Raw genomic sequence first — 17,696 nt, forward strand, 5'->3', positions numbered from 1 at the left:
TGGGATGGGGACTCTAGGGATGGGGTCCCGTGAAGCCCCGCCCTGCACCTCGGGAGCCCTCAGCAGGCGGCAAGGACTCTTCGGGGTGGAGGGGTCGGGGAAGGATGGGGGCGGGGCCTGGGTGGCCCAGGCCCCGCCCCGAGGAGCTCGCCCCGCCCCGCCCCCTCAGCGGAGTCCTGCGCGTTAAAAGGCGCGCGGGCCGAGCCTGGCTGCACTTGCGTCGCACCCGTGCGGAACGCGGCCGCGACGGGGCGGGCGGACTAGCAGGCGCTCAGAGCCGGCCTTGGGTCCTCGGCGCCTAGCGCTCGAACTCCCATCTCGACCCGCACCCGGCCGGGGACTTCGACCCCGACCCGGCTTGGCCCAGCCCCCGCCCTCGCCCCCCGGGCCGATGGACTACTCCTACCTCAATTCGTACGACTCGTGCGTGGCGGCCATGGAGGCGTCCGCCTACGGCGACTTCGGCGCCTGCAGCCAGCCCGGCGGCTTCCAATACAGCCCCCTACGGCCTGCCTTCCCCGCGGCAGGGCCGCCCTGCCCCGCGCTCGGCTCCTCCAACTGCGCGCTTGGCGCTCTACGCGACCACCAGCCCGCACCCTACTCGGCAGGTGAGCCCAGCCCCGGCCCTACCCTCCCTCCAAATCCTGCAGAACCCCTAGCCCCTTCCCTATTCGGCAAGTGATTGAGACTGTCCCCCAAGCCACCACCATCCCTGCCCTGCCCAGACAATGCCCCGCGGGACCCCCATTCCCCTCGTAAGACAGAGTTACCCTAGGCAGAGTTGAGCCCCACCCTGTCATCCTTCCCATTTCTCTTTCCCGCTGCCACATCCCTATCCCGCGCTTTTCCGGTCAAAGAATCAGATGGCTGGTCCAGCCTCAGGCCCCTCACCAGGCCCTCCCCTCCCCACCTGCAAAGATTGACCACCGAACCTCTCTATCCCCTGTATCCTTGGAAGAGGCTCCAGGCTCAGTTTAATCGCAAGCAGCTGAGCTTCCCAGATGGAAACCTTCCTAGAGCCCCAGTAACAGGCCCCTCCTGCCCAATTTTGGACCCATTCCACCTGTGTCCAAACCCTCTTGCACTACTGAAATCCGTTCTGTGACTTGAAGCAAAGGGTTTCCAGGTCACTAAGCCACTTTCATTTCCCCTAGAGACCCTCCCAGCTAGAGTCAAGCCCCTTGATCCAAGGCTCCTTCTGAACCCTCAGCCTCATGGAGCCTCTCAGCCATCCCTATCCTCGAATTAATAGTCCAGGTTGCCCCACCCAATCTCCTTATTTCCTTCCTTGCTGGGAAGACCACTGGGACCCAAGTAGAAGATTGGGGTCTGGGGGTGGAGGTGAGGAGGGATGGTGAGATAAGGACCTGGATTTGGAAAAGTGAGAGCCAGAAAAATGGAGCCAGAAACTGGAATAGGGATGGGGAGATCGGGTACTCTGGGCCAGATGTGGATGGGGACTGGGGACATGGAGAAAGGAAATGAGGAGATTGTTCCCAGAGAGATGAGGTTCTGAGATGAGGGAGATAGGAATAGGTACAGAGAGATGTGAGCAAAGATAGGAAGATTGGGGACCCTGGGAGAAATTGGGACCCAGGGTTGGGGAGGTGGAGATACGAACCAGGTGATAGAGACAGGAAGTATGGGAAATGGGGACCAAGGAAGACTGGAAACATGAGGACGGTGGGGATAGGAATGGAGTGTTGGAGATGAGGATTAGGGGAGATAGAGAACTAGGGAGATAAGACAAAGATGAAGGATATTGGGGACCCTTGGAAAAATATGGAGACCTAAACAGGGGTTGGAGAGGGGGATGGGGAGATAGTGTCAAAAACACTTTCAATTGGGGCAGTGGGGACTAGGATGGGTTAGGTGGGAAACAGGGATGGGAAGAGAGTGACGGGGAGGGCTGCGGCAGGCTTCTGGGGACCTGGGACACAGAGAGGTGTGCCTGGGAAGAAGAAGGGCAAAGAAAAGATGGAGGAACCTAGTTGGGGAGAAATAAGGACCCTTCCCATTGGACAAAGAGAATGGTCCAGAAGGGGAAAGTTGAAGAGAGATGGAGAGAGACGCAGAGGAGACACCTGGAGGAGAATGGGATGTGAGAAGAGGCTGAGGAAGTGAGGCCAGGGAAAGAGAGACTCTGATGGCAGGGCAGAGGGGAGTCAGATCAGTACCGCAGACAGCCCATGGCAGGATTGAAAGTAGACCCAGACAGGGGAGTCTCAGTCGCCCACCTGAGGTCCAGGACTGGTTACTGGGGAGAGTAGCGATGCTGATGAGACCTGACAGCTAGGCAAGGCTAGGGTGGACAGGGCAGGACCTGAAGTCAAGCGGGCTGTTCGACTGAGGGAGTGACACACCAATGGGAGTGTCAGAGGGACGAGTGGACTGGCTGGAGGTGGAGGGAACACGGCGAGGGCCAACGACGGGTCAGCGCCCTTGACCGGAGGATCAGATTCTGGTTCCCTCGCTGCTGCTTTTGGGTCTCCCTGCGCCCTGTCCGCCTTCACCCCTGCCGGCTCCTGCGAGCTATAGAGAGTACGAAGCAGAGGAGCCAGGCCAGGGGCAACTGTGAGCGATTCCCCTCAGAGGCATGACAGAGCGGGCCGAGCGTGCTCCCTCACGCCTCCACCCTCATTGCCACTCCCGTGCACACCCATAGTGCCCTACAAATTCTTCCCGGAGCCGTCGGGCCTGCACGAGAAGCGCAAGCAGCGGCGCATTCGCACCACGTTCACGAGCGCGCAGCTCAAGGAGCTGGAGCGCGTCTTCGCTGAGACCCACTACCCCGACATTTACACGAGGGAGGAACTGGCGCTCAAGATCGACCTCACAGAGGCTCGCGTACAGGTGCGTGTTAGCGCGCGTGTGTGTACGGGAGTGTACCCGCGGAGGGGGCAGGAGGTGTAGTGCCCAACACCTGGGAGGCCGCGGGACAGAGACCTAACTCGGCAGCGGGCAGGTGCATCCTGCAGGAAGAAAGCTAGGGAAGGTCAGGGGCCAGGACACAGGCTGGGGATAGCTGGGCAGGAGAAGACGGGCAGCCTGGGGAAGTGGTGAGGACAGGACTTGGCAGACCTGAGGCCATCGGGAGAAATGAACTGTTCAGCCCCACGATTTCCCTTCAGCCCCCTTGGAAGGGACGGGCATGCTGTGGTGCTTGGGAAGCCAGGACGGAGGCTGATGGGTAAAGGGGGTGCCTTGGGTGGTCTCAGGGCCCAGAAAGGCGGAGGACTGGAGGAAAGCGGGTCAGTTCCTCCGGGTCCCCTCTCCCAGCTCTGCAGCTGTGAAACCTCTGAGCCTGGGGCAGGCGCAGGGCTGAGGAAAGCTGCGGCAGGGCGGACTGTGTTGTCTGTCTTACAAATCCGAGTACAGATGTCGGACTGGCCCGCCTTACTGGAGACCCTGGACAAAAGGTTTCTTCTAGCGCCCTAAGCCTCTCTACACCGCCGCGGGACACTCGAGGCGGGTACTCTCAGAAATCTTTTAGGACGGAATTTGGGGGACGGGGCCTTGGGTGATGAGGAAAGTGATGGAGGTGTCCCCTCCAGCGGGGTCTGCGGGTGAGCAGATCCCAAGGGGAAGAACCCTAAGGACCTGAAGGACGGGGCAAATTGAGGAGAGACGAGCTGAGTGGTGCAGGACCGAGAGGGGCCACGCTGGGAAGGCTGGTGAATATCCTGACCCAGCCCCTTCCGGACCGAGGACTCACCCGCGCCTTGCGGCCCCAGGTGACCAGCCCCTGTGCCCCGCAGGTCTGGTTCCAGAACCGCCGGGCCAAGTTCCGCAAACAGGAGCGCGCGGCCAGCGCCAAGGGTGCAGCGGGCGCAGCGGGCGCCAAAAAGGGCGAGGCGCGCTGCTCGTCAGAGGACGACGACTCCAAGGAGTCCACGTGCAGCCCAACGCCCGACAGCACCGCGTCTCTGCCACCGCCGCCCGCGCCCGGCCTGGCTAGCCCGCGCCTGAGCCCCAGCCCACTGCCCGCCGCCCTGGGTTCCGGTCCTGGCCCCGGGCCGGGGCCACAATCGCTCAAGGGCCCGTTGTGGGCCGGCGTAGCGGGCGGTGGGGGCGGCGGGCCCGGCGCGGGAGCGGCCGAGCTGCTTAAGGCCTGGCAGCCAGCAGAGCCCGGGCCCGGGCCCTTCTCGGGGGTTCTGTCCTCTTTCCACCGGAAGCCCGGCCCCGCCCTGAAGACCAATCTCTTCTAGCCGCCGGACTCTGGAGGCTCCGGGCCTGCCCCCAGAGATGCCCCTGCTCCTCCAGGACCTGACAGAGTCCCTCCCCATCCCGGCCACCTGCCTGGAAGTCCCCATCCGTCCCCACCTCCCACCGTGTCTGACCCCTAGGTGTGCCCTCCCCAGCTTTGGAGACCAAGTCGGGGCCACTCTCATCCTCACCTACCCCCCACCCAGCAGAGTGGGGTACTTTTCACCGGGACCCCCCCTCCCCCCTGTCCCAGGAGAGACGAGTCCCTTCTAGCTTGGCTTTCTTTGGAACCGGGATCAAGTAACTCCTGTCCCTAACACAGTGCTCAAACGTGAGGGTCCTCAAGGAGGAACAGCCGGCCTCTTCCCCCCCTCGCTCTGCAGCAGGCTGGGTCATTCATCTTGGTGACCAACCAGCTGCCCCGCCCCTGGGGCCCACCCACACTGACCCCACCCATGCAAAGGCCGGTGGTCACAGGAATAATCAGCAGCCTGAAGGGTAGAAACCGCCTATTTTGTCCCTCACGCATTTCCTCCCATCCGCAACAGGTCTGGCGCAGAGGGTAGGCCCCTTAGAGGAGTGAAGGGGCTGCCAGGACAATGGGACAGAGGGGTTTCCTCTTGATTTTTTTTGTTGTTCTTTTCCTTTCTAAAACTTGTAATTTATTGAGGTGAGTTTTGCTCAATCCAAATAAAACTTAATTTATTGAAGACATCATGTTGGCAACCCCTCTGAGTACCCAGGTTGGGGATAGGCTGCCTCAAGGGCCCAGTCCCCCACGCTACCAGGACCAGCAAGGACCCACGCATCCCCACATAGGGTGGTACAGACCAGGAGACAGCGAGACCTAAGCAAACTGGCACTTTATGGCAGAAATCCTCCCCCATCCCCTACAGGCCCCAATAATATCAAAGTGCCCACCCTCCCTAAACCCACACAAAGTTTAAATAAACCCCAGCCCGGTCCTCGGGCTGTTCCTTCATTTCCGGATGGTCACCCCAGAGTGAGGGTTGGGGAGAGATCCTAGCTGCGCCCCTCCACCTGTAATTCACGCTGGAGGAAACAGCGATGAAAGTGGGGGCCCAAGACGTACCCAAATGGATCCCTCGGGCACCCCTGGGGCTGGGAGGAGGAGTCCAGAAAGGGAGGACAGCACCAGAATAACCGAGGTCCTTGGTAACCACGGCAACTGATCTCTGGCGCCCCGACCAAAAGGTGAGGGGCAGGATGTCCTAATTAGGGCATTCCAAATGATTGGGCAGTGGGGAGCGCAGATCCCCAATAAATACGCAGAGAGGTACTGCCACGCCCCTCATAACTTTTCAACTCCCGCGGCAGGGCTGGGTCTTCGTGGGGGGCGGGAGGAGCTCTAGGTTTGCAGCTTCGCAGTGCCACCACTATCACTTGCTGAGCTGCAGGGTGTCCAGAAGCAGGCGCTTGTGAGCTGGGTCCTGCACCCCAGCCTCCTCCAGGTCCTCCTCGGTGATGTCGCTGTAAGGGTAAGAGAGTCTGGGAGATGGGTGAGGTGCTCCCGAGGGCCCGTAGCTCCGCCCCCGGGGCCAGATCCACCCCACCCGCCTCCAGCCCCGCCCCCACCTGAGAAACTCCAGGTCGTCCCAGCCATTGTGCACCAGGCCCTGCTCATAGCGCTCCAAGCCGATGGCCCGCAGCCAGGCGCCCATGCCCGCCTCGCCCAGCCCGCTGGCCCGCCCGCCCTGCGGGCACGGAGCCTAAGGGAATAGGGCATGTCAGGGGAAGCACTGAGGGTGCCCACACACACAGAAGCACCCAAAACAGCCACATTCTGCCACGTGCTCTGGAGGTAGGGGGAGGGAAGCAAGGCCTGGGGCTATATCATATGTCGCCCAACTCCCCAGTGCCCAGCTCAGGGTAGAGGGGTGACCACTAAATGTTGAATGGTGGAGTAAAAGATTATCACAGTTCATGGGCAAGCACACACCTCAGGTACACACAGCCAGCCACCCCTGGTCCACACACCTCCTCTGCCAGGTCCTCCTGAATGCTTTCTCGGATGCGAGGTGGAGGGAAGCTGAGAGGCCGGCCATAGTCGGAGGGCAGTCCCCGAGGTGGCTGCAACTCCAGCGGGCCTGGCAGGAGCACTGAGCGGCCAGGCCCAGCCGGAGCGTAGTCCACCTCACTCAGTGTCTTGGCCATCTGCAGTACCGAGCAGGAGCGATCATCCCCACTGGCTACCTCCCCCAGGAAAGTGCTGGAGGGTGAGGGACCTGGGGGAAGTGGGGGTCTTGGATGGGCCTTGGGAGGTGGTGGGCCACGGGCCTCACCCCCACCGCGTCCCCGCACCACTGGCCCTGGCAAAGGATCCAGGCTGGGGGGCAGGAAGATGGCCGAGTCCGGCAGTGGTGGGGGTGGGAAGTCTGGAGGGGGCAGTGTGCCTCCAGATTCCTCATCTGATGAGCTCCCCTCTCCCACACGGGGAGGCCGATGGCGCCCAAGCTGTGGAGCAGGCACTGTGATGGCCACCTTGTTCTTGGTGGCAGGCGGGCCAAGAGCCCTGGCAGGCGAGGGTGGCTCTGGGGGCAGCAGCTGGTGTGGGACCCCTTCAAGGACGTAGTAGGCAGGGTTATTGAAGCTGTTCTTGAGTGGGGGGACCACTACCCCTTCCGGCTCTGGAGCCCCCTCTGGCTTCAACCTGGGTAAGGGAGCAGGATAATTAAGTCAGGACCCAGGAACCCAAATTGAAGATAGCAGGTGCAGTGGAAGGAAAACCAGATTTGGAGCCGGGAGACGTGGGCCCCCGTCCTAGACTTGCATATTATCTTGAGCACATCACTTTCCCTCTCTGGCCCTTGGTGTCCTCATCTCTAAAATTGTGGAATGGGGTAGTTGAATGGATAACACCTAAACTTCCTTGCCTCACTTGCTGAGATTCAGATCTTTTATGACTTTGTAACTGTGAAACCTGAGTGTAAAAGGGTGAAAACAGGTGCCAGAAGGCAGGGCAATAAAAGCCTTTGATGAGAATGACCAGCCCAATTTGGAAAGTCTCCAGAGGCATCTGAAGGGCCAGTCTACTGAGGAATCTTACTCAGGAATTCAGGTTAGTTTTATGCAAGTTTGGTGATAAACCAAGGTGATTGATAACAGCTGAAGATGAGTGAAAAAAGCACCAAACTGGACCTAGGAGTTTTTATTTAAGTTCAAGCAACAATCGGATATAATTAGAAAGCAAGCCTTCCTTTCCCAAAGTATGATCCACAGAACACTAGTTCCCCAGGATATTAATAGTTATTGTGTGGAAAAGAAGTTTCCTGGCCTATTAAGTTTGGGAAACTATTCAACAGAGTTGAAAAAGGATTTCCTTCCTGTCCACATGCTTAGAGCTTTTGCTAATGCTAATATGCATTGGGAATATCTAAGAAAAGAATCTAGCAAAAACCATTTCCCAAACTCATTTGATCACAAACCCATTTCTATCTTGTAGGACAGTGCTCCACAGAACAGGCCAAGAGAAATCCCAAGTTGAAGCATGTGCCTTCTCCACACAGAAGGCTCAAGCTGTTTACGCAGAGGGAGCTGTTGCAGAAACAATTTCTAATTCTATTTTTTAAGGCAGAATTGAGAGGAAAGACTGACTGTGCTCCCTTTGACTCAGAGAGCCACACCTAAGGGAGGCCTGGCTAGCCAGAGTGGCCACAGGCGTAGGGCTCCGGCACCTCCTGCCCTGGGGCGGCACAGCACCCAAGCAGCAGAAGCACCACAGGCTGGCACTGCAATGGATAAAGTGTGTGTGGGGGGAGGTGAATGACAGGTTCTTCTCTCACCTGGGTGTCAAGGGCTCTTCCCGGGGAGCTGCTCGAGGTGGGGCTGGGGGCCTCCCAGTTGGCGGTGGTTTCTCTGGTTCTTCAATTAACTTGGACAGTGGGCAGGAGGCCTCTGTGGGGGCTGGCTTGCGGCTCCCTGACCTGCCAGGGGTGCGCACAGCAGGGAAGATGAAGTGGGGGCTAACCAAAAGCCCCCGGGTACCCCTTTACATGACACCAAACACAGCCCCAGCTCACCTGGGCTCCTGGCTGCCTCGGGACACAGAAGGGGCTTTGCTCTTTGCTCCTGCTTCATCCTTATCAATGCTGATCCACTCTGGAGGAGGGAGAGAAAGGAGACTCAGAGGGGACCTGAAGTCCTGGATCCCAGACACCCACTGACCTTCTAACCCCTTCCCAGCTACTTCTCAGGGTAGGCCCATTGCCAGCCAGGGCTGCAGAACCTCCAAATACTGTCTTCCAGGAATTCCAACATGCCCTCCCCCCACTCCCAGTCCTCACCTCCTAGATCTGCCCACACCACCCCATCTCATGCCCTACACCCCTCCCAATGGAGCCCCCACCGTAGAGCCGTTCACGGGTGCCCAGGCGCTCTGTGGGCACCCGCACCTTCATGGAGCCACGGATGTTGCCTGTCTCCTCGCCACGGTGGGACAGGAAGGTCAGGAACTGCTGGGCTGTGCTGCCGATCATAGACTTGAGCGCCACGACGCACTCCCCTGAAGAGCAGAAGGAGCAGACCAGCAGACTGCCAAACCTTTCTAGGACCCTACCTGGCCTCCTATGCCCCTTGGCATCCCTCACCCCTTACCGTAGGATTCGTAGCCATCCATGGACTTGACTGTGAGAAGGAGGTGCTGGTCCTGCAAGTACTCGATGTCAGCAAGAATCGGCTTGAGCTGGGGAGAGAAGAGACCTAGTAAGGAACAAAGCCCCCCCCCCCCTCCTGCCCGACTCCACTCACCCCACCCTCAGACTCAGGCATGTTCACTCCCACTCAACTCTTAAGAAAAGGTCCTAAATCCTTAACGTAGAAGACACAGCCCCACATGGGCCTTTCAAAGCACTTAATAGCACTGTAACTAATTAATTTTCTGCATCCTCAAGGGCCAACACAGGACTTGACATTTAAGAAAGGCTCAAAAAGTATGTATTGAATGAATGAACAAACTGTAATTTGGTTCCACACCTCCCAAATAAAGCAAACACCCTCACCCTCACTCGTGCCCACCCCCTACCCGACCACATGCACACACAGGCGTGCACCCTGCTGGCTCTGCCTGACGTCCCAGGCAAGCCCCCGAATTCACTCTGCCACACACCTCTCTCTGTGCCCTCACCCCAAGCCCAGGCCCTGCCTGCAACCTCACCGTGGGCAGCTGGCGTGAGGACCACTGCACTTTGAGGAAGTTGATGTTGTCACTGCTCTGGGCATCATTCTCGAAGCTCTTCTTGTACTCTGGGGTGGGGGTAGGGGACACACAACTGAGTGCCACCTCCTGGCTACTCTTCCCCCTAACTAGGGGGCTGACTGCTCTGGGCACTTCTGGCCTCCCAACCCCCTTGACCCACTCCAGCCCTGGGCCCTCTCTGACCCTCCAGGCAGGTGGAGTAGAACTCAATGAAGAACTTGGTGCGGCTGGCAGTCTTCACAATGGCCTCAATGCTCTCAAATTCAATGTAGGCCTGGTCTGAAGTCTTTGAGAGCCCTGAGGGGCAGGGGGAAGAAGGCAGACAGGAGCGCTGAGAGGGCGACAGGAGGAACAGGATAGAGAAACTGGGACAGGAAATTAGGGGCCCTGGCAGAGCAGAAGGGAAGGCCAGGAGGGTCCTCCTCAGTGCCAAGAAACTAACAGGAAGACCCCAAAGCTCAGACCCTGGATCAGGGCAGACAGACAATCCAAGGATGAGAGGCCATCTAAGAGGGGGCCGGGCAGGAGAATGCCTCAGGGATTACCCGCCAATAATCCACCATACCACCAGGCACACTCAGGGGCACACATGTGGCCCCAGGCAGACACACATACATGTTTACATTCACACATATACACACATACTCATGGTCATGATGACCCAGGCACACAGATACCCTCATACATCATATTCAGAAACATCCCTGCATGTACATGTATGTACACACACATACACACACACACACATACACACATATTCAAACAATGCACATCCCAGGCTTCCACCTGTGCCCACCAGATGTGTGCCATACCCACAAGCACATCCAGAATAGTCACCTTTCTTGGAGATGAACTGAGAGGTAACTCCAACCTCAAATGTCCCAAACACGGGGGAGTGGTCGCTGGTGACAATATCATCGGTACAACCTTGGGAGGGGGACAGGAATAGGGGGTTAGGGGAAAGCTCTTTACTCTCTGCTCTCACTTCCCAAAGTTGGGGCAGAGTCAGGACAGTGACCACCCAGGATCGCCCATCACCCTGTCAGGGAGGCTCTGACCATAGGAGTTGCAGATGATGTGGGTCTCGGGATAGGATTTCCAGAGAATCCGGTCACACCATGAAGGCACATTGGTCCGGACCTAGGGCAGGGATGGCAGCGTGGTCAGGGCTAGGAGCTGGGGTTTGCTTATTGTGAGCCCCCCACACCCCCAGAGCTGATGAGGCCCCACACCTATGGCCTCAGAGGGGTCATAGATGCTAGAGTGCTAACTGCAGAGGCCCACACCCTTGACCCCCACATACACTCTTGATTCACTGCAGCCCTGGGTGGGGGAACAAGGCCCACCCTGTTCCTACTCACCCCAGTTGGCTTCTGCTTGTGCCAGGCATATGTGTCCCGGGAACCCCGCTCGTAGCGGTAAGTGGGCGGGAAGGAGATCTCCTCCTCACCTAGGGGAGGCAGGGGACAGGGCTCAGGAATACCACAGACCTCTGGCCCTCAGAGACCTCCTACTGGGCCCACACTCACTGAATCGAAGGAAGACCTTGTGCTTTTCCCGCTCCAAGTTGAGCTGGTCCACTCTGAGCAAGGGCTCAAACTCCTTCCTGCTGATGTAGTTCAGGATCTCCTAGGGTGGGGACACAAAGGCTGGAGACTTTCCCTCGGTGAGAGCCTCTGACCCCCTCTGCCCAGCCATCCTACCAGCTACCCGCCCGGCCCTGCTCACACCTGGATATCCATATCCAGGCGGTAGTTGAGGTCGCCAAACCAGAAGAGGTGAGTGAAACGCAGAGAGATGTCGAAGGCACTGAGCTGCCGGTCGCCCAGAGAGAGCAGCCGCAGAATGTCCAGGTAGTTCTGGTTCCGCCTATGGTGGGGATAGGGGGAGGTCCCAGGGTCAGGACTCAAGGACAGGAAGAAAGGTAAGAAGTCTCTAGAATCAGGGATGGCATAGGGATCAGGATCCCTAGGGACGGAGGAAGATCAAGGTCAGGGACAGACAGAAGGGTCTTGAATTGGAATAAGGCAGAAGGGGATCTCTGGGGATGGGGATATAGGCGGGTCATGGACTGGGATATGGGAGGGGGATAGGTCTCAGGCAAATAGGGCATGAGGATAAAGAGACTATTTGGGTAGGCACTCCCTCACCGGGCAGTCTTCTCATTTCCCGAGGTGAGGTGGCAATTCACAAAGCCAAATGAAGTGCCATTGAACATGAAGGAGACACCCACAGCCCCCTTGTTTCCTGTCAGGGCAACAAGAGAGGAAGGCCCAAGTCACCCTCGGCTGGCTCCCAGCTCTCTCCTCTGCCCCTCGAAGCAGTAGTGGGAAGATCTTCCTAACCCACCCCATCCCATGCTAGGAGGCTGATAGGCCCCTGAACACACACCCACACCTTCCCTGGGGGTCCACATAGGGCACATACAGTCCATCTGGATGGCCTGAGTTTGTCTGCATATGTGAGCAGAGCCCATGGAGATCACAGAGGATCCCAAGGGTGAAGCTGCAAGGACCTACAGATTCTGGGCAGAATCTACCCTGGGGGAGCACTGGACTGCAACCAATAGACCTAGGCACTATACCAGGCTCTACCACATACTAGCTGTGTGACCTCAGGCAGGTCACTCAACCACTCTGGGCCTGAGTTTTATGATCTATGAAATGGAGATAATTATCTTGCCCTGCCTTCCTGATGGGGCAGGAAGAGATTTAGACTATGAACATGCTTTATAAAGTTCAAAGAGTTCTATATATGAAAAAGTTAAGACCACCAAAAATGGGGAGATCCTAAGCTGGAGGAAGCAGGTGTGGATAGACAGACCCTGCCCAATCTGCTCACCCAGGGTGTTGGCAATGCCAGTCTTCACACTGGACGTACTGACGTGGCTGATGCGGTTCTCGTGCTCTGGCTTGACCAGCACAGCCACCTTGATATTCCACAGTGACTGCATAGCAATCTGGGTAGAGGATGCAGTGTCACCTCTGCCCTGAGCTGGGCCATTATCCACACCAACCAACTCCCGTCCCAGCCCATACTATAGACTGTTCTGGCAGGCACAGGATAGGAAGGCCTGCTATCTTTTTTTCTGAGGGACCAGAGAGAAACAGACCATCCCAGAGCATGAAGGACATGTTAGATCTCCTAAAGGATATACTCATGGAGAGGGTCAGCCAGTCAAGTTGTGTTCCCCAGGATCACTATGCGGTCAAGCAGAATAGTTTGGGGGTGGTGTGTGAGGAGAGGGGACTGGACAAGATAACCCCCCTCACCGGGCGGTAATCCAGATCTGTGAGCTCCTTGAGGCCCCCACGGAGCAGGTCCAGCCACTCTCGGTCACCCACCGAGTTCTCCTGGGTCCCAAAAACATAGATGTCATGGGGTATGGTTACTGTGACCTCATCCAGGGTCTTCCCCAGACCCTTCGATGTGAACCAAGATGTCACATTTTTCGGAGGTGGCACACTTCCTGGAGGTGGAGGGGATAGGGAGTGGTCAGGCCCCTGCCCTGGGGCCATTTCTCTTCCCACCTCATCCCCTGTCCCCGGGCCTGACCCATGTTCCAGGTGCCTATGAAGACAGAGATCATGTCAGGCTCATCCTGCTTCGAGTGCTTGTTCTTCATGAGCTGCAGCAACTGGCAGAAGGCCTCCCGCTTCTGGGGAGACAGCAGCCAGTGAGGGGCAGGTAGGCAGCCAGGGAACCCCCTTCCACAGGGATACCCTGCTAGGTGACAGGTACCATAAGGGGAGGGTCATGCCTGTCTGGTTCGCCACTATATACCCACTACTCATGCATATAACAGGTACTCAATAAATGTTCATTGAATGAGCATTTGAATCCATCCTCAGGCCACCCACTCCCCGTATACATACCCTCTGCCCTGTCAGACCCACCCCTGCCAGGAATGATGACATGCTTGTATCATTTGTTCCCTCTTCCCGTCCCATGGGAACCCCTATGGCCCCCAGTGGCCTGGCCCAACCTGCTGCTCACCCGGGCACTGACAAAGATGAAGTCCTTGCGCTGTGTCCGGTCCTTCTCCTTCTCAAATACAACGCCCAGCTTATTTTGGACACGCTGGGACTTAATGAGCTGGCGAACTAGGGGATGGAGGATGGGTCACATTGGCCTGTGCTCCAAGATCCGGGGCTGTCCTGTCCACCCTCCCAGGTCAGGCCCTGGCTCACTGCGGTCATGCGTGAAGGTTGTCCAGTCCTCCTGCGAGTCCCGCTGTCTCCGCAGCAACACCAGCCGCCCACCCTCCACATCCACGCTCAGCGTGAACTTTTGTGATTTCCCAATCTTGGTCAGGTCACCCAGGGTCACATCCAGCTTTACCTGCAGGCCAGGAAGTAAGGAGGTGCTAAAAAGACCTTGGGGCAGGCAGCACCCCCTTCACCCCATGAGGCCCCACCTGGCACCCCCTGCCATGTACCTCAAAGGCCTGCACAGGGATGGTCTTGGCCTTACGAGTGGATGGCTGCAACGGAGCCGGGGGGGCTGTGGAACTCATATCCTGTAGGGCCTTCAGGGCCTAGAGGGGGCAAGGTCAGGGGATAAGGTCAGAGGGCTGGGGCCAGGAGAGGCACAGTTGAGGTTACAGGTCAATGCTAAACTGTAGATTCAGGGTTGAGATCAGCTAGGCCAATGCCAGTGGTCAGGGACTGGTAGGTCAGAGGTCAGGAGTCAGGCTACCTTCTTCTGGATGCCTGACAAGAAGTCCTTTAACACTGATAGCTTCAGCACCAGGCTCTCTAGTTCCTGCTCCCCAGTCTGTGGTGGGTTCTGCAGGGAGAAAGAATGAGGCTTGTACATGAGGCCACCCACCAAGCCTCAGAACATGAACGCATTCCCCAGAGGTCTCCCCACAATCCCACCTGTTGCTGCAAAAGGCGGGTCACCATGGGTGAGCTCTGCTGGTCAAACACCTTGGACAGGATCTCCAGGCCTGATAGGACCTTGTCCACCTCACTAGGAGAGACACAAGTCAGAACTCCCCACCCCAATCCAAATACAGGGAAGGGAGGGCTGCAGCCTCTACCACAAGGATACAAGGGTTCAGGTAAGAAAAGTCAGGAGGCAATGACTGGATCCCTGTTCAGGGCTAGAGGTCAGAGGTCAGGGCATTTGTGCAGCAGGGGGAATAGGTGAGAACAGGTAGGAGGTAAGTGGGCAGCGCACAGTGTTGGGCATCCCAGGTACCTGTGCAGCCTCCGGCATGAGGTGGCAAGGGTGCGGGTGAGGTGGGGCAGATTGCTGGCTCCGCTCCGAACAGCCTCCAGGTCCAGCCCGTAGCTGCCCTTCAGGTACTCATGCGAGACAGTGCTCAGCCCATTGGGAGCACTTCAAGGAGGGGTTAAGAAGTCAGTGGAGGTCCTGCTGACCCTGTCCAAGCACCCCTACCCTAGCCCTAGAAATGATACTGGTGACAATCAAAAGTGCCATGGATCAGGGTGTCTGTCTCGGGCTGAGATGGGATGGGAGTCCCTGAGAGTGGGGCCAGGGCTTAGGTCTCTCCACCTTTGATGAGGACACAGTTCTCGAAGGAGAAAGGGACTTCCTGCTTAGTGGAGGGTGTTGAGGTCTTACCTCTCAGCAGCTGGAGTTGTGGGGGTCTCAGGGGCTGGCGGGGGGCTGCTGGGCCCCACAGGGGCAGAAATGCTGGTGGAGCCAGAGCGCGGGGGCAGCGGGGGCTTCTCATCCTCCCCATCTGTGGACAGGGGTCAGTGGGGCATCTTTCTGGGCCTCCTGCCCTCAGTGAAGTATGGGGGAGTGCCATGGTGGTCAGAAACATCCATGGAAAGGGGGTAAAGGGCCCTGGCATCATGGTTAGGGGTAGGGGGCTTTAGGGGAAGTGGGTTGAGAAGATGGGATGGGAAGAAGCAGGTAGTGTCTGAGCACTGAGCAGGTCAGACATTTGCACACTGCACACCGGGTGGCACCTGAGGCATCACGGTCGTCCGAGGGGTCTGGCTCTCGCTCCCTCTCCACAGGCAGCAGCAGGGCACACACGAGGCCCTGGTTGGGCTGGGCGTACAGGCCGATGAGCTCCCCCAGGGTCTGGAAGCAGCGCACAGGCACGCCTTGCGAGGTCTGCAGCCAGCAAGGGTAGGAGAACGGTTAGCCAGCCAATCCCAAGCCATAGGCTAGAATTAAGGTCAAGAGTCAGGGTCCAAACTCCTACCTGCACAGCCAGGAAGTCTTCTCCATCAGGTAAAATTCGATATGTGTGCACATGCTTCTGATACCTGATGGCAAGGCAGGGGTCAGAATCTGTTACCCCAAGGCTGGGGTTTAAGCCCCAATGCGCCCTCTCCTCCTGCCACTGTGCTCAGACCTCAGCCCTTTCATTTTGGTTTCCCTAAAACCATTTTCCCAGGCTGCACAAGGTAAATGATGGGACCTGTCCACATCTATCCTGCTACTGTCACCAACAAGCAGAACCCCATCCCCCACCCAAGACCTACACAGTCTCCACACCCACTGCAGGGCCTGAAAAGCAACAGGCAGCTCTTTTGTGGCCTCCACAGCTGTCTAAACAGCCCCTCTGGGCAATGGTACCAGTCTGGGTCCCCCGCCAAGTAAGAGTCCTCAGAAGCCTGGGTAACTGCTGTTTACATGCATGGGCGATGTGCTAACACACGTGTGCCTGCTGTCTGTGTTTACGTTGGTGTCTAACTCTGCTGAAGTTCGGTGTGTCTGGGGCAGTTTTGGAGTGTAGGGGTATTACCCTAGGGATTTCTCTCCCTTCCCCTAGACACCAGGAAACTGGGATGATCCAAGGGGCCCCCTAGAGGAGACTAGGCTTCTAGGAGCCCCAAACTGAGGAGGGGCAAGAGGAGTGTTGACAGATGGCAGCAACAGCTGAGCAGGTGACAGCTGAACCAGGCCTGGGTGGCACAGACCATACTCTGTGGGGCTGGAAGACTCCCTCTGCAGCCACACTTCAGAGTAGTCTTGCCCAAGGGAGTCACCCGGTCCTGTGTATATTGGACAGGAATGGGTGTTGGCCCCAAGAGAAGACCAAATGCCTGTTTGAGAAGACCCTATACCTTGGCCACAGGCCATTCCCTTCCCTCAAGTAAGCCCTTTCTTGGCTGCCAAACAAACACAAGCCATGCAGGTGTCTCTGTGTGAATGGGTGTGTTGGTTTGTGGACTGTGGACCTATGTTTATAACAATAATAGCATCCCATTAACTGAGCCCTGTCTCTGTGACAGGCCAGGTACTCAGCACCCTACAGACATGATCTCATTTAATCTTCACTTTTTGAGGCAGATATTATCCCCATTCTCCAGAAAAGGAAACTGAGGCTCACAGAGGAAAAGTAATCTAAGGTCACAAAGCAAGTAAAAGGCAGAGCTGGGATTTAAAGCCAGGGCAGATGCCAGGGCCTATAACCTGGCCTGCTGGTCAGATTGCCTGCACCTGTTGGGGCAGGAATGTGTCCTGAATGTTACCCATATACATGTGGATGTGTATACAGGTAAGCAAATGTGTTTCACCCCCAAGCCCCGGAGATGCATGGAGTAGCCAGAGTCAGCTGGCAAAGCTCAAGTACCCCGGCCACAGACCCTCACCCCACCCATTTCCTCTCCTGGAAATGGAGCCAGGAGTCTCCCCTCCTGGGACAATAACTTTCCTCAGCCAGACACAGGCCCAGCTGTTCCCCTCCCACTCAACAGCTGACCCAGCACCTGCCTCCCTCCCCTCCCTAATTAGGGGATAATGCCTTAGAGGGGACTAGGAGGCAGGGCTCTAGGATATTCATCTGCCTAGGCTGTCCCTCTTTAGTCTTCCCTGCTGAGCCCCAGAGTACGCTGAGACTTAGAGTGCCTCTTTCTCTTTAGGTCCACTGCCTAGGTCAGGGTTTCTTAACCTCAGCACTACGAGTGTTTTGGCCCCTAAAATCCTTTGTTATGAGGGACTGTCCTGTGCTTGTAGGATGTTTAGCAGCATCTCTAGCTTCTACCCACTAGATGCCAGTAGCACCATCCCAGTTGTGACAACCAAAAGTGCCTCTAGACATTGCCAAATGTCCCCTGAGAGGTAAAATCAACCCCAATTGATCGCCAATGCACCCACAAGATGTAAAGAGAACAGAGGGGGAAGGAACAGAGGAATAGGGGGTTTGGTAGTCTCATGAGGCTGAGAAACATAACTAGATCTAAACCAGGGGTTCTCAACCTGTGGGTCGCGACCCCTTTGGGGGTCGAACGACCCTTTCACAGGGGTCGCCTAAGACCATCGGAAAACAAAAAGATATTTACAT

The 17,696-nt window shown here is 57.3% G+C and overlaps 2 protein-coding genes across 7 annotated transcripts in view; one reads left to right on the forward strand and one right to left on the reverse strand.

Annotated features, from left to right (window-relative positions):
- Positions 1 to 219: 219 nt before the first annotated feature.
- On the forward strand, positions 220 to 4,490 carry PHOX2A (paired like homeobox 2A). Its single transcript, XM_019625593.1, has 3 exons — positions 220 to 608; positions 2,666 to 2,853; positions 3,759 to 4,490. The coding sequence occupies exons 1-3, from the start codon at positions 392 to 394 to the stop codon at positions 4,206 to 4,208; spliced, it is 855 nt and encodes a 284-aa protein (XP_019481138.1). The 5' UTR covers positions 220 to 391; the 3' UTR covers positions 4,209 to 4,490.
- A 360-nt stretch (positions 4,491 to 4,850) lies between these two features.
- INPPL1 (inositol polyphosphate phosphatase like 1) overlaps positions 4,851 to 17,696 on the reverse strand; it is a 15,246-nt gene continuing 2,400 nt past the window's right edge. For 3 of the 6 annotated variants that reach the window (XM_019625655.1, XM_019625654.1, XM_019625653.1), the window contains exons 3-28: positions 15,609 to 15,672; positions 15,367 to 15,517; positions 15,014 to 15,134; positions 14,627 to 14,767; positions 14,302 to 14,395; positions 14,120 to 14,209; positions 13,860 to 13,958; positions 13,612 to 13,762; positions 13,418 to 13,524; positions 12,977 to 13,079; positions 12,694 to 12,890; positions 12,263 to 12,380; positions 11,572 to 11,668; positions 11,152 to 11,290; positions 10,951 to 11,050; positions 10,783 to 10,871; positions 10,480 to 10,561; positions 10,259 to 10,348; positions 9,605 to 9,718; positions 9,380 to 9,468; positions 8,821 to 8,908; positions 8,573 to 8,728; positions 8,247 to 8,325; positions 8,010 to 8,150; positions 6,205 to 6,877; positions 4,887 to 5,697 (exon numbers count right to left, since the gene is read on the reverse strand). In XM_019625655.1, coding sequence (XP_019481200.1) covers positions 5,443 to 5,697; positions 6,205 to 6,877; positions 8,010 to 8,150; positions 8,247 to 8,325; positions 8,573 to 8,728; positions 8,821 to 8,908; positions 9,380 to 9,468; positions 9,605 to 9,718; positions 10,259 to 10,348; positions 10,480 to 10,561; positions 10,783 to 10,871; positions 10,951 to 11,050; positions 11,152 to 11,290; positions 11,572 to 11,668; positions 12,263 to 12,380; positions 12,694 to 12,890; positions 12,977 to 13,079; positions 13,418 to 13,524; positions 13,612 to 13,762; positions 13,860 to 13,958; positions 14,120 to 14,209; positions 14,302 to 14,395; positions 14,627 to 14,767; positions 15,014 to 15,134; positions 15,367 to 15,517; positions 15,609 to 15,672 — 3,628 coding nt within the window. In that variant the 3' untranslated portion in view covers positions 4,887 to 5,442. Of the gene's footprint in view, positions 5,698 to 5,802; positions 5,937 to 6,166; positions 6,878 to 8,009; positions 8,151 to 8,246; positions 8,326 to 8,572; positions 8,729 to 8,820; positions 8,909 to 9,379; positions 9,469 to 9,604; positions 9,719 to 10,258; positions 10,349 to 10,479; positions 10,562 to 10,782; positions 10,872 to 10,950; positions 11,051 to 11,151; positions 11,291 to 11,571; positions 11,669 to 12,262; positions 12,381 to 12,693; positions 12,891 to 12,976; positions 13,080 to 13,417; positions 13,525 to 13,611; positions 13,763 to 13,859; positions 13,959 to 14,119; positions 14,210 to 14,301; positions 14,396 to 14,626; positions 14,768 to 15,013; positions 15,135 to 15,356; positions 15,518 to 15,608; positions 15,673 to 17,696 lie in introns of all 6 variants that reach the window. The other 3 variants (XM_019625656.1, XM_019625659.1, XM_019625657.1) reach the window with 3 other exon arrangements.

Source organism: Hipposideros armiger, unplaced genomic scaffold, assembly GCF_001890085.2.
Source record: "Hipposideros armiger isolate ML-2016 unplaced genomic scaffold, ASM189008v1 scaffold_635, whole genome shotgun sequence".
NCBI classification, from domain to species: domain Eukaryota; kingdom Metazoa; phylum Chordata; class Mammalia; order Chiroptera; family Hipposideridae; genus Hipposideros; species Hipposideros armiger.

Bases quoted from the DNA above. Each gene is read 5' to 3' on its own strand.
- PHOX2A (XM_019625593.1), top strand. From the start codon at position 392: ATGGACTACTCCTACCTCAATTCGTACGACTCGTGCGTGGCGGCCATG. The intron at 609-2,665 runs GTGAGCCCAGCC...GCACACCCATAG, and splicing joins GCCCGCACCCTACTCGGCAG to TGCCCTACAAATTCTTCCCG. The intron at 2,854-3,758 runs GTGCGTGTTAGC...TGTGCCCCGCAG, and splicing joins TCACAGAGGCTCGCGTACAG to GTCTGGTTCCAGAACCGCCG.